This window comes from Polypterus senegalus, chromosome 2, assembly GCF_016835505.1.
Source record: "Polypterus senegalus isolate Bchr_013 chromosome 2, ASM1683550v1, whole genome shotgun sequence".
In the NCBI taxonomy this organism is placed as follows: domain Eukaryota; kingdom Metazoa; phylum Chordata; class Cladistia; order Polypteriformes; family Polypteridae; genus Polypterus; species Polypterus senegalus.
The window spans coordinates 3,080,423-3,092,862 of record NC_053155.1 but is presented as its reverse complement, the minus strand read 5'-3'; the positions used below and the strand labels follow the sequence as shown (position 1 = coordinate 3,092,862).

At 41.5% G+C, this 12,440-nt stretch overlaps 1 protein-coding gene across 1 annotated transcript in view; it reads left to right on the top strand.

Moving 5' to 3' along the window:
* Window positions 1-3,607: 3,607 nt before the first annotated feature.
* Window positions 3,608-12,440, top strand: part of LOC120524122 (NACHT, LRR and PYD domains-containing protein 3-like) — a 101,632-nt gene continuing 92,799 nt past the window's right edge. Inside the window, exons 1-5 of the mRNA XM_039745999.1 lie at window positions 3,608-3,736; window positions 3,992-4,136; window positions 4,306-4,445; window positions 4,745-4,865; window positions 7,133-7,414. Coding sequence (XP_039601933.1) covers window positions 3,608-3,736; window positions 3,992-4,136; window positions 4,306-4,445; window positions 4,745-4,865; window positions 7,133-7,414 — 817 coding nt within the window. The remainder of the gene's footprint in view (window positions 3,737-3,991; window positions 4,137-4,305; window positions 4,446-4,744; window positions 4,866-7,132; window positions 7,415-12,440) is intronic.

Genomic DNA, 12,440 nt, shown 5'->3' with positions numbered 1-12,440 from the left:
TGGCGACATGGTGGTCTTTGCCTTGTACTGTAATACTACTGTTACTATTCTCCCTTATGTTGCCATTTTTAAACATAGTTTATTTAAGTTTAAATATAATATTTTAAGGATTTCAAAACTTAGAAATACTATTCTGCATTTTTAAACAGAGTAGTCATTGCCTGACATTCTGTGATTGCACTTCTATATGTTTTGGGTGTACAGCACCAGTCAAAGCACAAGGAACAGAAAGTCAGCACAACTGATGACCACCACTGACCAGCTGGCCTTTGTAACTCAAGGCACTCTGAGCTCACATTACAGGGAAGAAGAAAAGAAATTCAAAAATCACAGTAGTTTTCAGTAAGTTGTATTAATCAATAACTTCATATAACCAGGTGCTGGCCACATTTACACAAGGCTTGTCTCAATTAAAGTTTTAATTCACTTTTTTGCATTTAAAACTATTTAGTCTGAGTCCCAGTGGAGTGTTACATAGATAAAGCAGTCTCAGTGGTCATGTGGTGGGCCTTAGAGAGGAGCAGAAACAACTCGAGACACAAATCAGAATTGTGTTAGGCCTCTGACACATCACTGTGCGTTAATAAGAAAACCTTTGTTTGCAATCAATCGTTATTGCTAGGATTCCTTATATTAATTCTTTTACTTTTTATAAAACTCACATTAATTTACTAGGCCTTTGATTTCCTTTTTTTCATATAAAACTACAATATTGTTAATCATTATTAATATTTTCTGGAGTGACCTAATCCTCCTGACAAATTTCTCTTTCTTCAAATTGCATCTTCTTGCAAGCCTCAGAGGGGAAGCAAAATTTACCTTTAGTTCAAATTGAAATTACTTAAGCAACAACATTTTTAAAAAGCAGAAATACACCAATTCAGCCTAATCAGCCTGTCTTTGGGAGACTTCAGGATGTTTGCAGGTGTGCCCTCGATCACAAAAATACACAAATACAACATGGAATTTACCAGCAAAACACACTGACTTTTAAAACTTGAAGCCTCACATCTTAGCTCATGTATCAGACATCAAGACCCGAACAACAATCCATCAGGATTAGAGCTCGGCCTAACAGTCCACCTCATCTTATCTTGGCAGTGAAGAGAATAGGAAAGAAGGAGAGGGTGCAGGAGTGACATTAATGACTCAATATAAAAGTTAAATATGTCTGTATAGCTAAAACAATTCACATCTATCTGTGTATTAATACTGTAGTGTATCCAGCATGAAGTATTATGGTGCTATAGACTTTCAACAAACAATGTGTTAAAACCAGGAACCTACTAAGGTTAAGATTAATGTTTAAAACAAATATAAATAGAAAAATATTTGTGTTACAAAAGTGCCAATTGTGTTACAAAATTACCATTTTTTGGCTTGTTACTTAAGAGCCTGACTTGTGTTACAAAAAGGCCCTACAAGTTACAAATATTCCCTGTGCTGTGGTACAAATGTGCCTTAAAGTTACAAAATGTCCCTACTAGAGGTACAAATGTTCCCTGTAGGTCACAAATGGGCCATTTAGTAGTTACAAAAAGGCCCTAACATCTATATATCTATCTATATTGTAATTATATAGTGACTTTCATCTATCAATCTATTATATAGCACGTTTCACATCTATCTATCTTGTCTAACTGCTACTTTGTGTGTTGATTACTTTGGTCTGGAGTGGGAGTGGCATTTGTGCTAGCAGGAGAGTGAGTTTAGCTTTTTCTTTTTTCTTTTATTCTTTTTTTCTAGTCATTTCTCTTAATTTTTAGCTGTGTTATTTATATAGTTATTATTTCAAGTTTATTTAGTGTTTTTTAAAAAGAAGTGTCTAGGATGGCTGTGTCCCGAGGGATACAGCCAGGCCTTTTGCCACATGGCTTTGAAAACCTTAGCAGAAGAAATGGCATCAAATTGATTGTTGATCCAGTAGTTTCAGTAGAGAAGTGTGTTACTGAAATTGGAAAAATGGATGTAAAAACATTTACACGGTCTCATTTAAGAGACAGGTTTGTATGCTCCTCAACAGAGGTTACAACGAGTTAGATGTTGCCCTGAAATTCAAAGTAGATGGATGTGACTATATTGTGTTTATATCTTCTGAATCAATGAAATGTTTTAAATGTGGCCGTGCAGGGCACAAAGCCGTTGATGGTAAAAGAGATGATGGCAGTTATTCTATGGGAGGAGACATAAATGCAGTGAGGGAGTCAGATGTAGAGGATGAGTCTGAGGACTGAGGATCAGCAGATTGTTATCTGTGAGGTATCCACAGGTACTCTTAGCTCGATTGCAGGAAGTTCTGAAAATCAGATACCCAGTTGTAGCTCCCTGCAGTGGGTTGGCACTCTGCTCGGGATTGGTTCCTGCTTTGTGCCCTGTGTTGGCTGGGATTGGCTCCAGCAGACCCCCGTGACCCTGTGTCCGGATTCAGCGGGTTGGATAATGGATGGATGGATGGATTTGTAGCTCCACTGTTGAAAGGAGTGAAATAAAGAAAGCTTAGACAAAAATGTCTGAAGTGGATGGATCGGCTGAGGGCGTGTTGAAGTTCTCTAATGTGAAAATTAATCAGGCTGAAGAAAAGGGCCCAGCTAAGGCCGAGGTTATGCAGCTTGTCAGTAAAACGACACCAACTGAGGTGGATGACATTGAAAGTCTAAATGCTGCCGCTGCTGCTGCCTGTGAGCCATCTAAGGTGAATAAGCAGGCCGAGGCCAGTCCTGAGTCCACAGTCTACAGTGAAACTGCTCGCCCTCTCTTAAATGTCAAAGCTGTGGCAGAAACTGAACCAGGCACTAATTCAGTTAGGGAAGAAAAAGCTGGAATTGTTGAGGAAATGAATGTTGAAGAGAAATGGACGACACTCCCCAGAAAGAGGAAAGAAACCTCAGACGGTGGAGTAGGAGCCAAGAGAAGTAACAAAATGAACCTGACAGAGGGGGCTGACGTGACTTTTTAATTACCAGAGAGGTGACAATTAGCCCAGAGTGTGAGGGGAGTTAGCAGGGTGGTGAGGACAGTGACTCTTGTATGTCAAGTGACAATTTAACTGGTACTCTTGGAAAAACGGCGTACAGCACTGAAAGCATTCTGAGCTTTCTGGATTTTCTTGAAGGCAAAAGGAAGGTGAATGTCATAGAACATTTTCCTGACCTGGAACCCGGGGTCAGTCAAGGTGTTGCAGTTGGTCCTTCATCAGCAAGAACTTGTGGCTGTGTGGAGAGAGTCGAACCCGACGGCGAGACAGTACACATGGCTCAAGGCCTCCAGTGCCATGTTATCTTTGGCAGGGCTGGACAGAATTTATACTTTACAGCACAATCTGAACCTCATTTTGGGCTCTTTTCTTCTGCCCACAGGGTTTTCAGACCATAGTTTAGCTCTCACTCGTTTCTCTTTGGGGTCTGAGCGTAATTTTAAATCTTTCTGGCACTTTAATACTAAACATCTTAAAGACTCTCTATTTCTTCAACACTTTCGTCTCTTTTGGGACAAATGGAGAGTCAGCAAAAGTGAATTCTCATCTCTGAAGCAATGGTGGGACGTCTCCAACGTCCAAATTAAACTCTTTTGCCAGTTTTATTCTGAACATTCTTCTAGAAAGGTCACCATGGCCATTAAAGAACTGGAAGAGGACATTGGGATAATTCAAGCCAAACTGGAAAACGGTTTTGATGCCACTTTGCTTGAGTTCCTAAAAGACAAAAAGGATTCTCTGAGGTCCCTGCTGGATGAACAGGTGAAGGGCGCCATTGTCAGGGGGAGTTTCCAGAATATTTCCCAAATAGACGCCCCTATGCAGTTTTTCTTTTCATTGGAGAAGAAGGTTGCTCAGGCAAAAATCATTCATTGTCTGAAAACTGCAGATGGGACTGAAATGACGGAGACCGAGGAGATCTGGGAATTTGCCTTAAAATTTTACAAAGACTTATTCTCTGCAGACACAGTGGACTTGTCTTCAAACACAGAAATTTAATTTAATGACTTACCACAGTTGACTCCATCCACCAAGGAAGAACTCGACCTGCCACTATCACTGGAGGAGCTCACTAGTGCTCTTGGGAGTTTAAATCAGAACAAAGCCCCTGGGATCGATGGACTTCCCGTCGAATTCTACAAGTCCTTTTGGAATATCTTGGGTAAGGACTTCCTGACTGTGTTCGTGGAGAACATCAGGGATAAAGAACTTCCTGTGAGTTGTCAGAAGAGCTGTTTTGACTCTTTTACCTAAAAAAGGGGATCTCTGCAGCATTAAAAACTGGCGACCAGTCAGCCTACTCTGCTCAGACTATAAAATCTTTTCTAAAGCGTTGGCTCTTCGTCTGAGGACTGTCATGAACTGCTTGGTGGCCTTCGATCAGTCATACTGTGTCCCTGAACGATGTATTTTTGATAACATTTTCTTTGTGCGGGATTTGGTATCTGCCTCTGAGATTCTTGGGTTTAAGGTGAGTCTCATCTCATTGGATCAAGAGAAGGCCTTTGACCGGGTAGACCACCGGTATTTATTTACAGTTCTAGAGAGGTTTGGTTTTGGTGAGACCTTTCTAGGATATATTAAATTAATGTACACAAATGTGTTTAGTGTTTTAAAAATGAATGGAGGATTGGGAGCCCCATTTTCATTGGTCAGGGGTGTGCACTCTCCGGTTTGTTATATTCGCTGTCCATAGAGCCCCTGCTCCACAGACTTCACCAGTTACTTCACGGCCTGTCGTTGCCTGTGTGTCCCACTGCATCCTTTAAGGTGGTGGCATATGCTGACGATGTGACAGTTGTCATCACTGAACCTGATGATGTTGTCCTGCTGCAGGACTGTTTACAGGTGTTTCAAACGGTGTCATCTGCCAGGGTCAACTGGTCCAAATGTAATGCCTTTCAACTGGGACTGTCCTCCCCCAAGCCTCCCAAGTGGTTTAACATGGAACTCTAATGTATTTAAGCATCTGGGAATTTACATTTGGAAGTCTGGAGCCACAGCTGATAACTGGGAAGGTTTAATTGATCAAATTCAGGGGAGACTGAAGAAATGGAAATGGGTGGTCGCCAAGCTCTCTTTTCGGGGTAGAGTGCTGATTATTAATAATTTAATTGCTTCAATGCTTTGGCATAAATTTAGGTGTGCAGATCCTCCAGTTTGGCTGTTAAAAGAAATTCAGGGGATATTGCTGGATTTTTTTGGGGGGCAAACATCATTGGGTTAAATGCAGTGTGGTACAGCTGCCTGTGGATGAAGGTGGTCAGGGCTTGGTGGACATTCTGTGCAGAATTGAAGCTTTTAGGCTGACAGATTTACAGCGTCTCTTGTATGCCCCTCAGCCTTTACTGTGGAGGAGTTTAGCATTCGCTTTTTTTCATAGGGTCGGAAATCTCAATTTTGATTGGCAACTCCTTTTCATTGATTTCAAGCAATTGGGGCTATCTGTGATGCCCACCTTTTACCACAACATGTTATTGATTTGGCACACCACAACAAACAGAGTGGGTATTAATCTGGAGTCAGTCTTCTGGTTACTTGAAGAACCAGTAACATGGAATCCAATCTTGGAGTTTGACTCGTCAGTTTAAACTCACTGCTAATGAACGAAGGCTTTACCAAAGTAGCCAACTTTATTGATCAGGTCAGCAACCAGTGGAAGTCTGGGGCAGCTATGGCACGTGAGCTTGGGATTAGGTCTGTCCGTCTTGGGGGGTCGATTATCAACAAACTTAAAGTCTCTTTAGTGCAGACGTTCAGCTCTTCATGGTGTCAGCACAGAGGGTGTTAGCTTGACATGGACCAGAAAGAGTCAGTGAAATTAAAGAATCTGATCAGTAGGGTTAGGAAATCACTGCTTTAATCGTGATGGATTTATTCCTACGTTTCTTTTATTCATTTGTGTTATGTAATTTATTAGTTGCTCCCTTGTGTTTTATATTAATGGAATCTTTACAGGGCGGCACAGTGGCGTAGTGGTAGCACTGCTGCCTCACAGTTAGGAGACCTGGGTTTGCTTCCCGGGTCCTCCCTGCGTGGAGTTTGCATGTTCTCCCCTTGTCTGTGTGGGTTTCCTCCCACAGTCCAAAGACATGCAGGTTTGGTGGATTGGTGATTCTAAATTGGCCCGTGTGTGTGCTTGGTGTGTGGGTGTGTTTGTGTGTGTCCTGCGGTGGGTTGGCACCCTGCCCAGGATTGGTTCCTGCCTTGTGCCCTGTGTTGGCTGGGATTGGCACCAGCAGACCCCCGTGACCCTGTGTTCAGATTCAGCGGGTTGGAAAATGGATGGATGGAATCTTTACATATTGGGAGTCTAATTGTGAATGGGTGTAGGGGAGACACAAAAAGGGCTGCAGTTTTTGATTATTTAGAGCCAAAAGGCCTTCACATTGCACTACTTCAGGAAACACGCACCGATATTAGGAATCAGCAGGACTGGCTACGTGAATGGGTGGGTCAAGCTGTGCTTAGTCACGGATCTCATGTCAGTGCTGGGGTAGCTGTGATGATTTCTAAAACTTTGAATTTAAAAATCACAAATATTAGTGAGGTGGTGGCTGGGCGCCTGCTGGTGGTGCACATTAAAGATGGGGATCACGACCTCGTGTTAATTAATTCATATGCACCAACAAATGGTCGAGAGAGGATCTGTTTCTTTGATTCATTGAGAAAGGTGGTGGAATCTTTTATTAATGGGGAAATTCTTCTACTGGGAGGTGATTTTAATTGTACAGATAATGCTCAGCTAGATCGAAATGGTACTGAGCCACATCCAGCTTCTGTCAGAGTATTACATACTTTATTACAGCAGTCAGATCTGGTAGATGTATGGCGGAATAAATTCCCTACAGATAGACAATACACTTGGGTCAATGGCTGCATTTCTATGGCACGGTTAGACCGGTTTTACTGTTCAAGGCATCTTTTAAATTCAGTCACTACTACTTATATCTGTCCTTTCGTTTTTTTCTGATCACTCTCTGGTGGCTTTAAAGCTCACCTTTTCAAAAAAACTTTTCTTTAAGTCTTTCTGGCAATTCAATGTTTCCCTGTTGGATGATTCAAACTTCCTTCAGTGCTTTGAATTTAACTGGCAGCAATGGACCCTCACTAAATCCAAATTCACTTCCCTCAAACAATGGTGGGATGTCTCAAAAGTTCAGATTAAAGCTTTCTGCCAACAATACACCCAGCAAGTGACGAAGAGGAGTGTGGATCAGATGAAAAGCCTGGAGGAGGACATCACTGAACTACACGCCACTCTTCAGAACAGTTCTGATAAGGACAGCGTTGAGATTTTAACAGCTAAGAAACATTCACTGTCTCAGCGTCTGGAGTTGGAGGCTAAGGGAGCTTTAGTGAGGTCTCGCTTCCAGAATCTCAATCACCTGGACGCACCCACAAGGTTCTGTTTTAGTCTTGAAAAGAAGGAAGCACAGAGTAAGACAATTCATATGCTCCGTGACACCGACGGCCAAGAACCGTATACTACAGGGGAGATAAGAGACTTTTCAGAGTATTAAACAAATATCGGTGATCTACTCGATCGAAAGCCTTTTCCTGGTCTAGAGACAGAATCCCCAAATCAACCCCGCATTACAGATTACAGGCTGAGATAACATCCCTCAATACAAATATATTATCATGAATTGAGCGGTCAGGCACACAGTACGATTGACACAGGTGAATTATGGAGTCCATCACATTCCTCAGGCGGTTGGCCAAGGCCCTTGAAAAGATCTTGTAATCCGTGCACAATAGGCTCACAGGGCGCCAGTTTTTGATTTGGCACAAGTCACCTTTTTTTGGTAGTAGAACAATGACGGCTCTCTTGCAGCTCAGTAGTAATTCACCAACCTTTACACTCTCCAGAAAAACTGTAAGCATGTCCGGTCCCAGCAGATGCCAGAACTGCTTATAAAATTCTGTTGGAATCCCGTCAATCCCCAGAGTCTTTCCAACATTTAGATTTGAAAGTGAGTCAGAGAGTTCCTGATGATTGATCTTGGTGTCCAGATGTAATTGTAACATTTCTGAAATTGTCGGCAACCCTTCCAAAAACTCGGATATTGCAGCTTCAACAATGCTTTCATCCTTAAACAAATTCTTGTAAAAAGAGACAGCAAAGCTTTGGATTTGGGGAAAATTTCATAAATATGATAAGGCTCTTATATACTAATATTTTTGGTGTATTAAAAGTCAATGGTTCGTTGAGTGCCCCGTTCTCAGTAAAGAGAGGAAATCGACAGGGCTGTGCCTTATCAAGAATGCTGTACACTTTGTCAATTGAACCGTTTTTACGTCAGATAAGTCGCAGACTGCAGGGTGTGAGTTTTCCTATGTGCCCAAATGTTACTTTTAAATATTTGGCCTACGCTGATGTTGTCATTTTTGTCACGTTAAATGATGACATTAAAATGTTAATCTCATATCAACAAATATTTGAGAGAATATCTTCAGCAAAAATCAACTGGGCCAAAAGTACTGCTTTTTTACTTGGATCCTGGACAGCAAGTTCACCACCAGATCTGCCCTTAGAAATTAAGTGGGACAGAAGGTGTTTTAGATATCTCGGGGTGGTGATGGGTGCTGAGGGGGTGGACAGAAGTAATTGGGAAGGATTTTTAGATAAAGTAACTATGCGACTGAACAAATGGAGGTGGATCGTGTCTAAGCTGTCTTATAGGGGATGAGTGATTGTTAGTAACAATTTGATAGCCTCTATGCTTTGGCACAAACTTGTGAGTGGGGACCCTCCTCCTGGACTTTTACACAGAATCCAGAAACTTCTGGTTGATTTTTTTTGGGTTGGCCTGCACTGGATAAAACAAAGTGTGATCTTTTTACCTTTGGAACAGGGGGGTCAGGGGCTCATTGACGTTGTCTCTAAAGTTGCACAATTTAGACTTCAGGTTCTGCAGAAAGTTTTTTTTGTTTCTCACCCTCTGAGTTGGAGAGAGCTGGCGTTGGGTTTCTTCCGCCGAGTGGGAGGCTTGGTTTTGATAGACAACTTCTAGTGATGGACATTCACAAAATGGACCTGTCCAGCCTACCCCATTTTTATTAGGGGGTCCTATTAACATGGCACTTTGTTACATCTGGTTGGTTGGCTGATGAGCCTTTAGTTTTCAACTCTGTTTTTTCATGTCCTCTGTTGTTCAGCGATAGTTTTATTAAAACACCATCACAAATCAAATACTTACACTGTCCCAAATTTACGATGAGAGCAAGAAGTCTTTTATTGACCCAGCAGTGCTATCTTCAATACTGGGGGTCAAGTCGGTCAGAATAGTTCAGTTTTATATCATTCATGGCCAAAGATTATCATCGGCTGAACAACTCGATAAGAGCAGCAAACACAGAGATGGAGGTCTGTCCTGCTGTTGATCTGTCCTCGCTCACTGACAATACGATCGTGACATTCCATAAAGGGGAAGTCGTGAGCTTTAAGTCTCTGTCAAAGGGGGACCTTTATAAATATTGTGTTAAAATTATACACTTATACACTTATACTCTTACACTTATACACTAAAAACAGTTCTTGACACGCCATGGAGAGAAAATCTGGGGGTGGACGGTGGGAGTGCACCTGCTTGGAGGGAGCTGTATAAGAAAAGAAGAGCAACGTGCAATGGAGAATTCTACATGGGATTGTCGCTACAAATTCCTTTTTAAAAATAATTAAGCAGAAAGAGGATGATACATGTATATTGTGTGGACAATGTATTAGTCTTAATTCACTAAAAAATCTGAAAAAAAACTATGTAGTAAGTTAATGGGAAATTAAACAATATCATGTTCATTTATGGTACAAAGTACAACAAGAAAAATTGGCAAACAGTTCAGTTATTAAATTATTTATTGGGTGAAGCAAAACTAGCAATTTTAAAGAGTCGAAATAATAAACAATCTGGAACAGATAAATCGATCTATCTATCTATCGATCGATCAATTATATAGTGCCTTTCATATCTGTATTGTACTTATATAGTGCCTTTCATTCATGTATCTATCTATCTATCTATCTATTAAATAGTGCCATTCATCTATCTATTTATCTATCTCCTTCCTGTTTTGCTGTCGCTGTGCATGCTGGGTGGTTGTCTCGAGTGTGAGCGAGTGGAACTGGTGGTGGACGCTGTGAGGTGAGTGTGGTGATTTTTTTCTTCTTCTAATTTTCTAGTTTCTTATTTCTATCTTTTCTTTGGTGTAAACAGCTACACTTGTTTTTGTACTGAGTGGCTTAGGCCACGGCAGCTGCAATTGTTGCGAATCTTGAGCGTCTGAGCCGCCGCCATGGGATTAAACTTATATTGGAGGAGTTTGTCCCTTTAGAGGCGGGGGTTTTGGCATCAGGCGAAGTGGTCGGATGTGAGAATATTAAGTCAGCTTCACGAATGAGCAGGAATATCATGGTTTTTTTGAGCTCTATGGATTTAGTTCCCACAGTGGTTGAGAAGGGGGTCGTTATTAATGGCTCCTTTGTACAGGTTTCCCCTTTAGCCGTCCGTCCCGTAGAGTAACAATTTCGAATGCGCCGCCCTTTCTCAAAAATGAAGCTATAGCAAAAGAGTTGGAGCGGCATGGACGTTTGGTGTTGAAAATTCGGTAAATTCCATTAGGTTGTAAATCAGCAGATTTAAAACATGTCTTGTCATTTAGACGACAAGTTTATATGGATTTAAATAAAATAGATGACGAATTAAATGTGGCAATGAAGTGTAGATTGGACGGTTTCGATTATGTGATTTTCGTCACTTTTAACAAAATGAAATGTTTTGGGTGCGGGAGTGAAGCTCATTTAATTAAACAGTGTCCTGAGAGACAGCAAGGGAACAAGAAAACTGGCCGTACAGATACAGAAATAGAGGGGCAGGAAGTGGCAGATCACACAATTGTGGCTGATGGCGCAGAGGCACAAGGTGATAGGAATAGAAATGCTACTAGAGCTGAAGGGCAGGAGAATCAAGTGCCTCCCAGAGATGAGCCGAGTGAAGGCGGTAGTGAAATGGTAGATCAAACAAAGGCTGCAGCAGAAAGTGTGTGGGGAGACATTGATATGGACGAGGGAGGCAGAAACGAGCCTGAGGAAAAAAGTAAATTTAAACGTCCTGCTCAAAAGAGGCGAGGAAAAAGAGATGATCGGGCACGAAAGAAAATTGCTTTAAGTCAGGGCTCGGGGGTCGTTGGAGAGGATCCCGCCTATGGTCCTTGTCAGGAGGATTTTTCCGTCTTCGCGGAGACGGGCGATAACGTCTCAAATGTGGGGAGTGTCGGGGAAGAGAACGATGATGGCAATAACTCCGATGGGTCTGCTGCCTTGGAGCCCCCAGAGTTAAAAGCCAGGGGGGGTTACAGCGCTCAAAGTGTGAAAGAGTTTTTGGTGAATACCGCCGGAAAAAAGGCGGTGGACGTGGCCGAATTTTTCCCTGACATTGACCTTTTTCTATCATCTTTCCACGGATTGTGACGAGACAAAGCAGCCTCAGCGATGTTTGACGTTAAAGAGCTCGTGAGGCTAAAGAATTTAACAAGTAAACTGAGAAAACAGTCCAATCTAAACACCACCTAATGGCTAAGCCCCCTGTTAAATCCACTCCACAGTCTTTGTGGTGGTCCCAGTGTTTCATTGTGAGTTCATATCGTCTCGTATTCTGTTACCATGGCAAGTGTACACATAGGAACCCTAAATATTAACGGTGGGAGAAGTCCAGATAAGAGGGTCGCACTGTTTGATTTTATCAGACAAAAAGACTTGAATGTCACCTTTTTACAAAAAATCAGTGGGAGTGGAGCAGGGATTGGAAGGGGGACATTATTTTTAGTAATGGGACAAATGTTAGTGCTGGAGTGGCTGTTTTATTTCTTGGGGGGCTTTAAGTGGAATTCTGCAGTACTGATGAGCTGGTGAAAGGGAGACTGAAAGGGAATAAGAACTCCTTCTTATTGATTATATGTCCGGGGGTTTCAGATTGCTGCCCTTTTTGTGGTCTGAGGTAAACTGTTTATCATGCTTTTATGTATTGTGAGAGACTCCAGACCTTTTTTTAGTAAAATTGGAAGAATAGTAGAAGGGCTGGTGGTCCTGAATAATGGCACGATGTTTGTGTTTGGGGTGAGAAATACTAAACACACAAGAGAAAATATTAACTTAAGTTTATTATCGGGCAAGCAAAACTGTCAATATGGAAGACCCGTAAAAACAAGATTACTGGTAGTGGAAATGAAGACGTTGTTGTATTTTTTAGAAAAGTGTGTGAAAGTAGGATATTAGTGGATTTTAATTTTTATAAGTCTACAAATAATTTAGCAAAGTTTAAGGAAATGTGGTGCGTGAATAATGTATTTTGTAATTGTAATGATAATAATTTGCATATTGTGCTCTGAGTTTGGTGTTTTTACTCATTTATAAATTGGGTTGATAAATTAAGAATAAGTGGGATTGGAGGGTGGAAACAATGGGAGG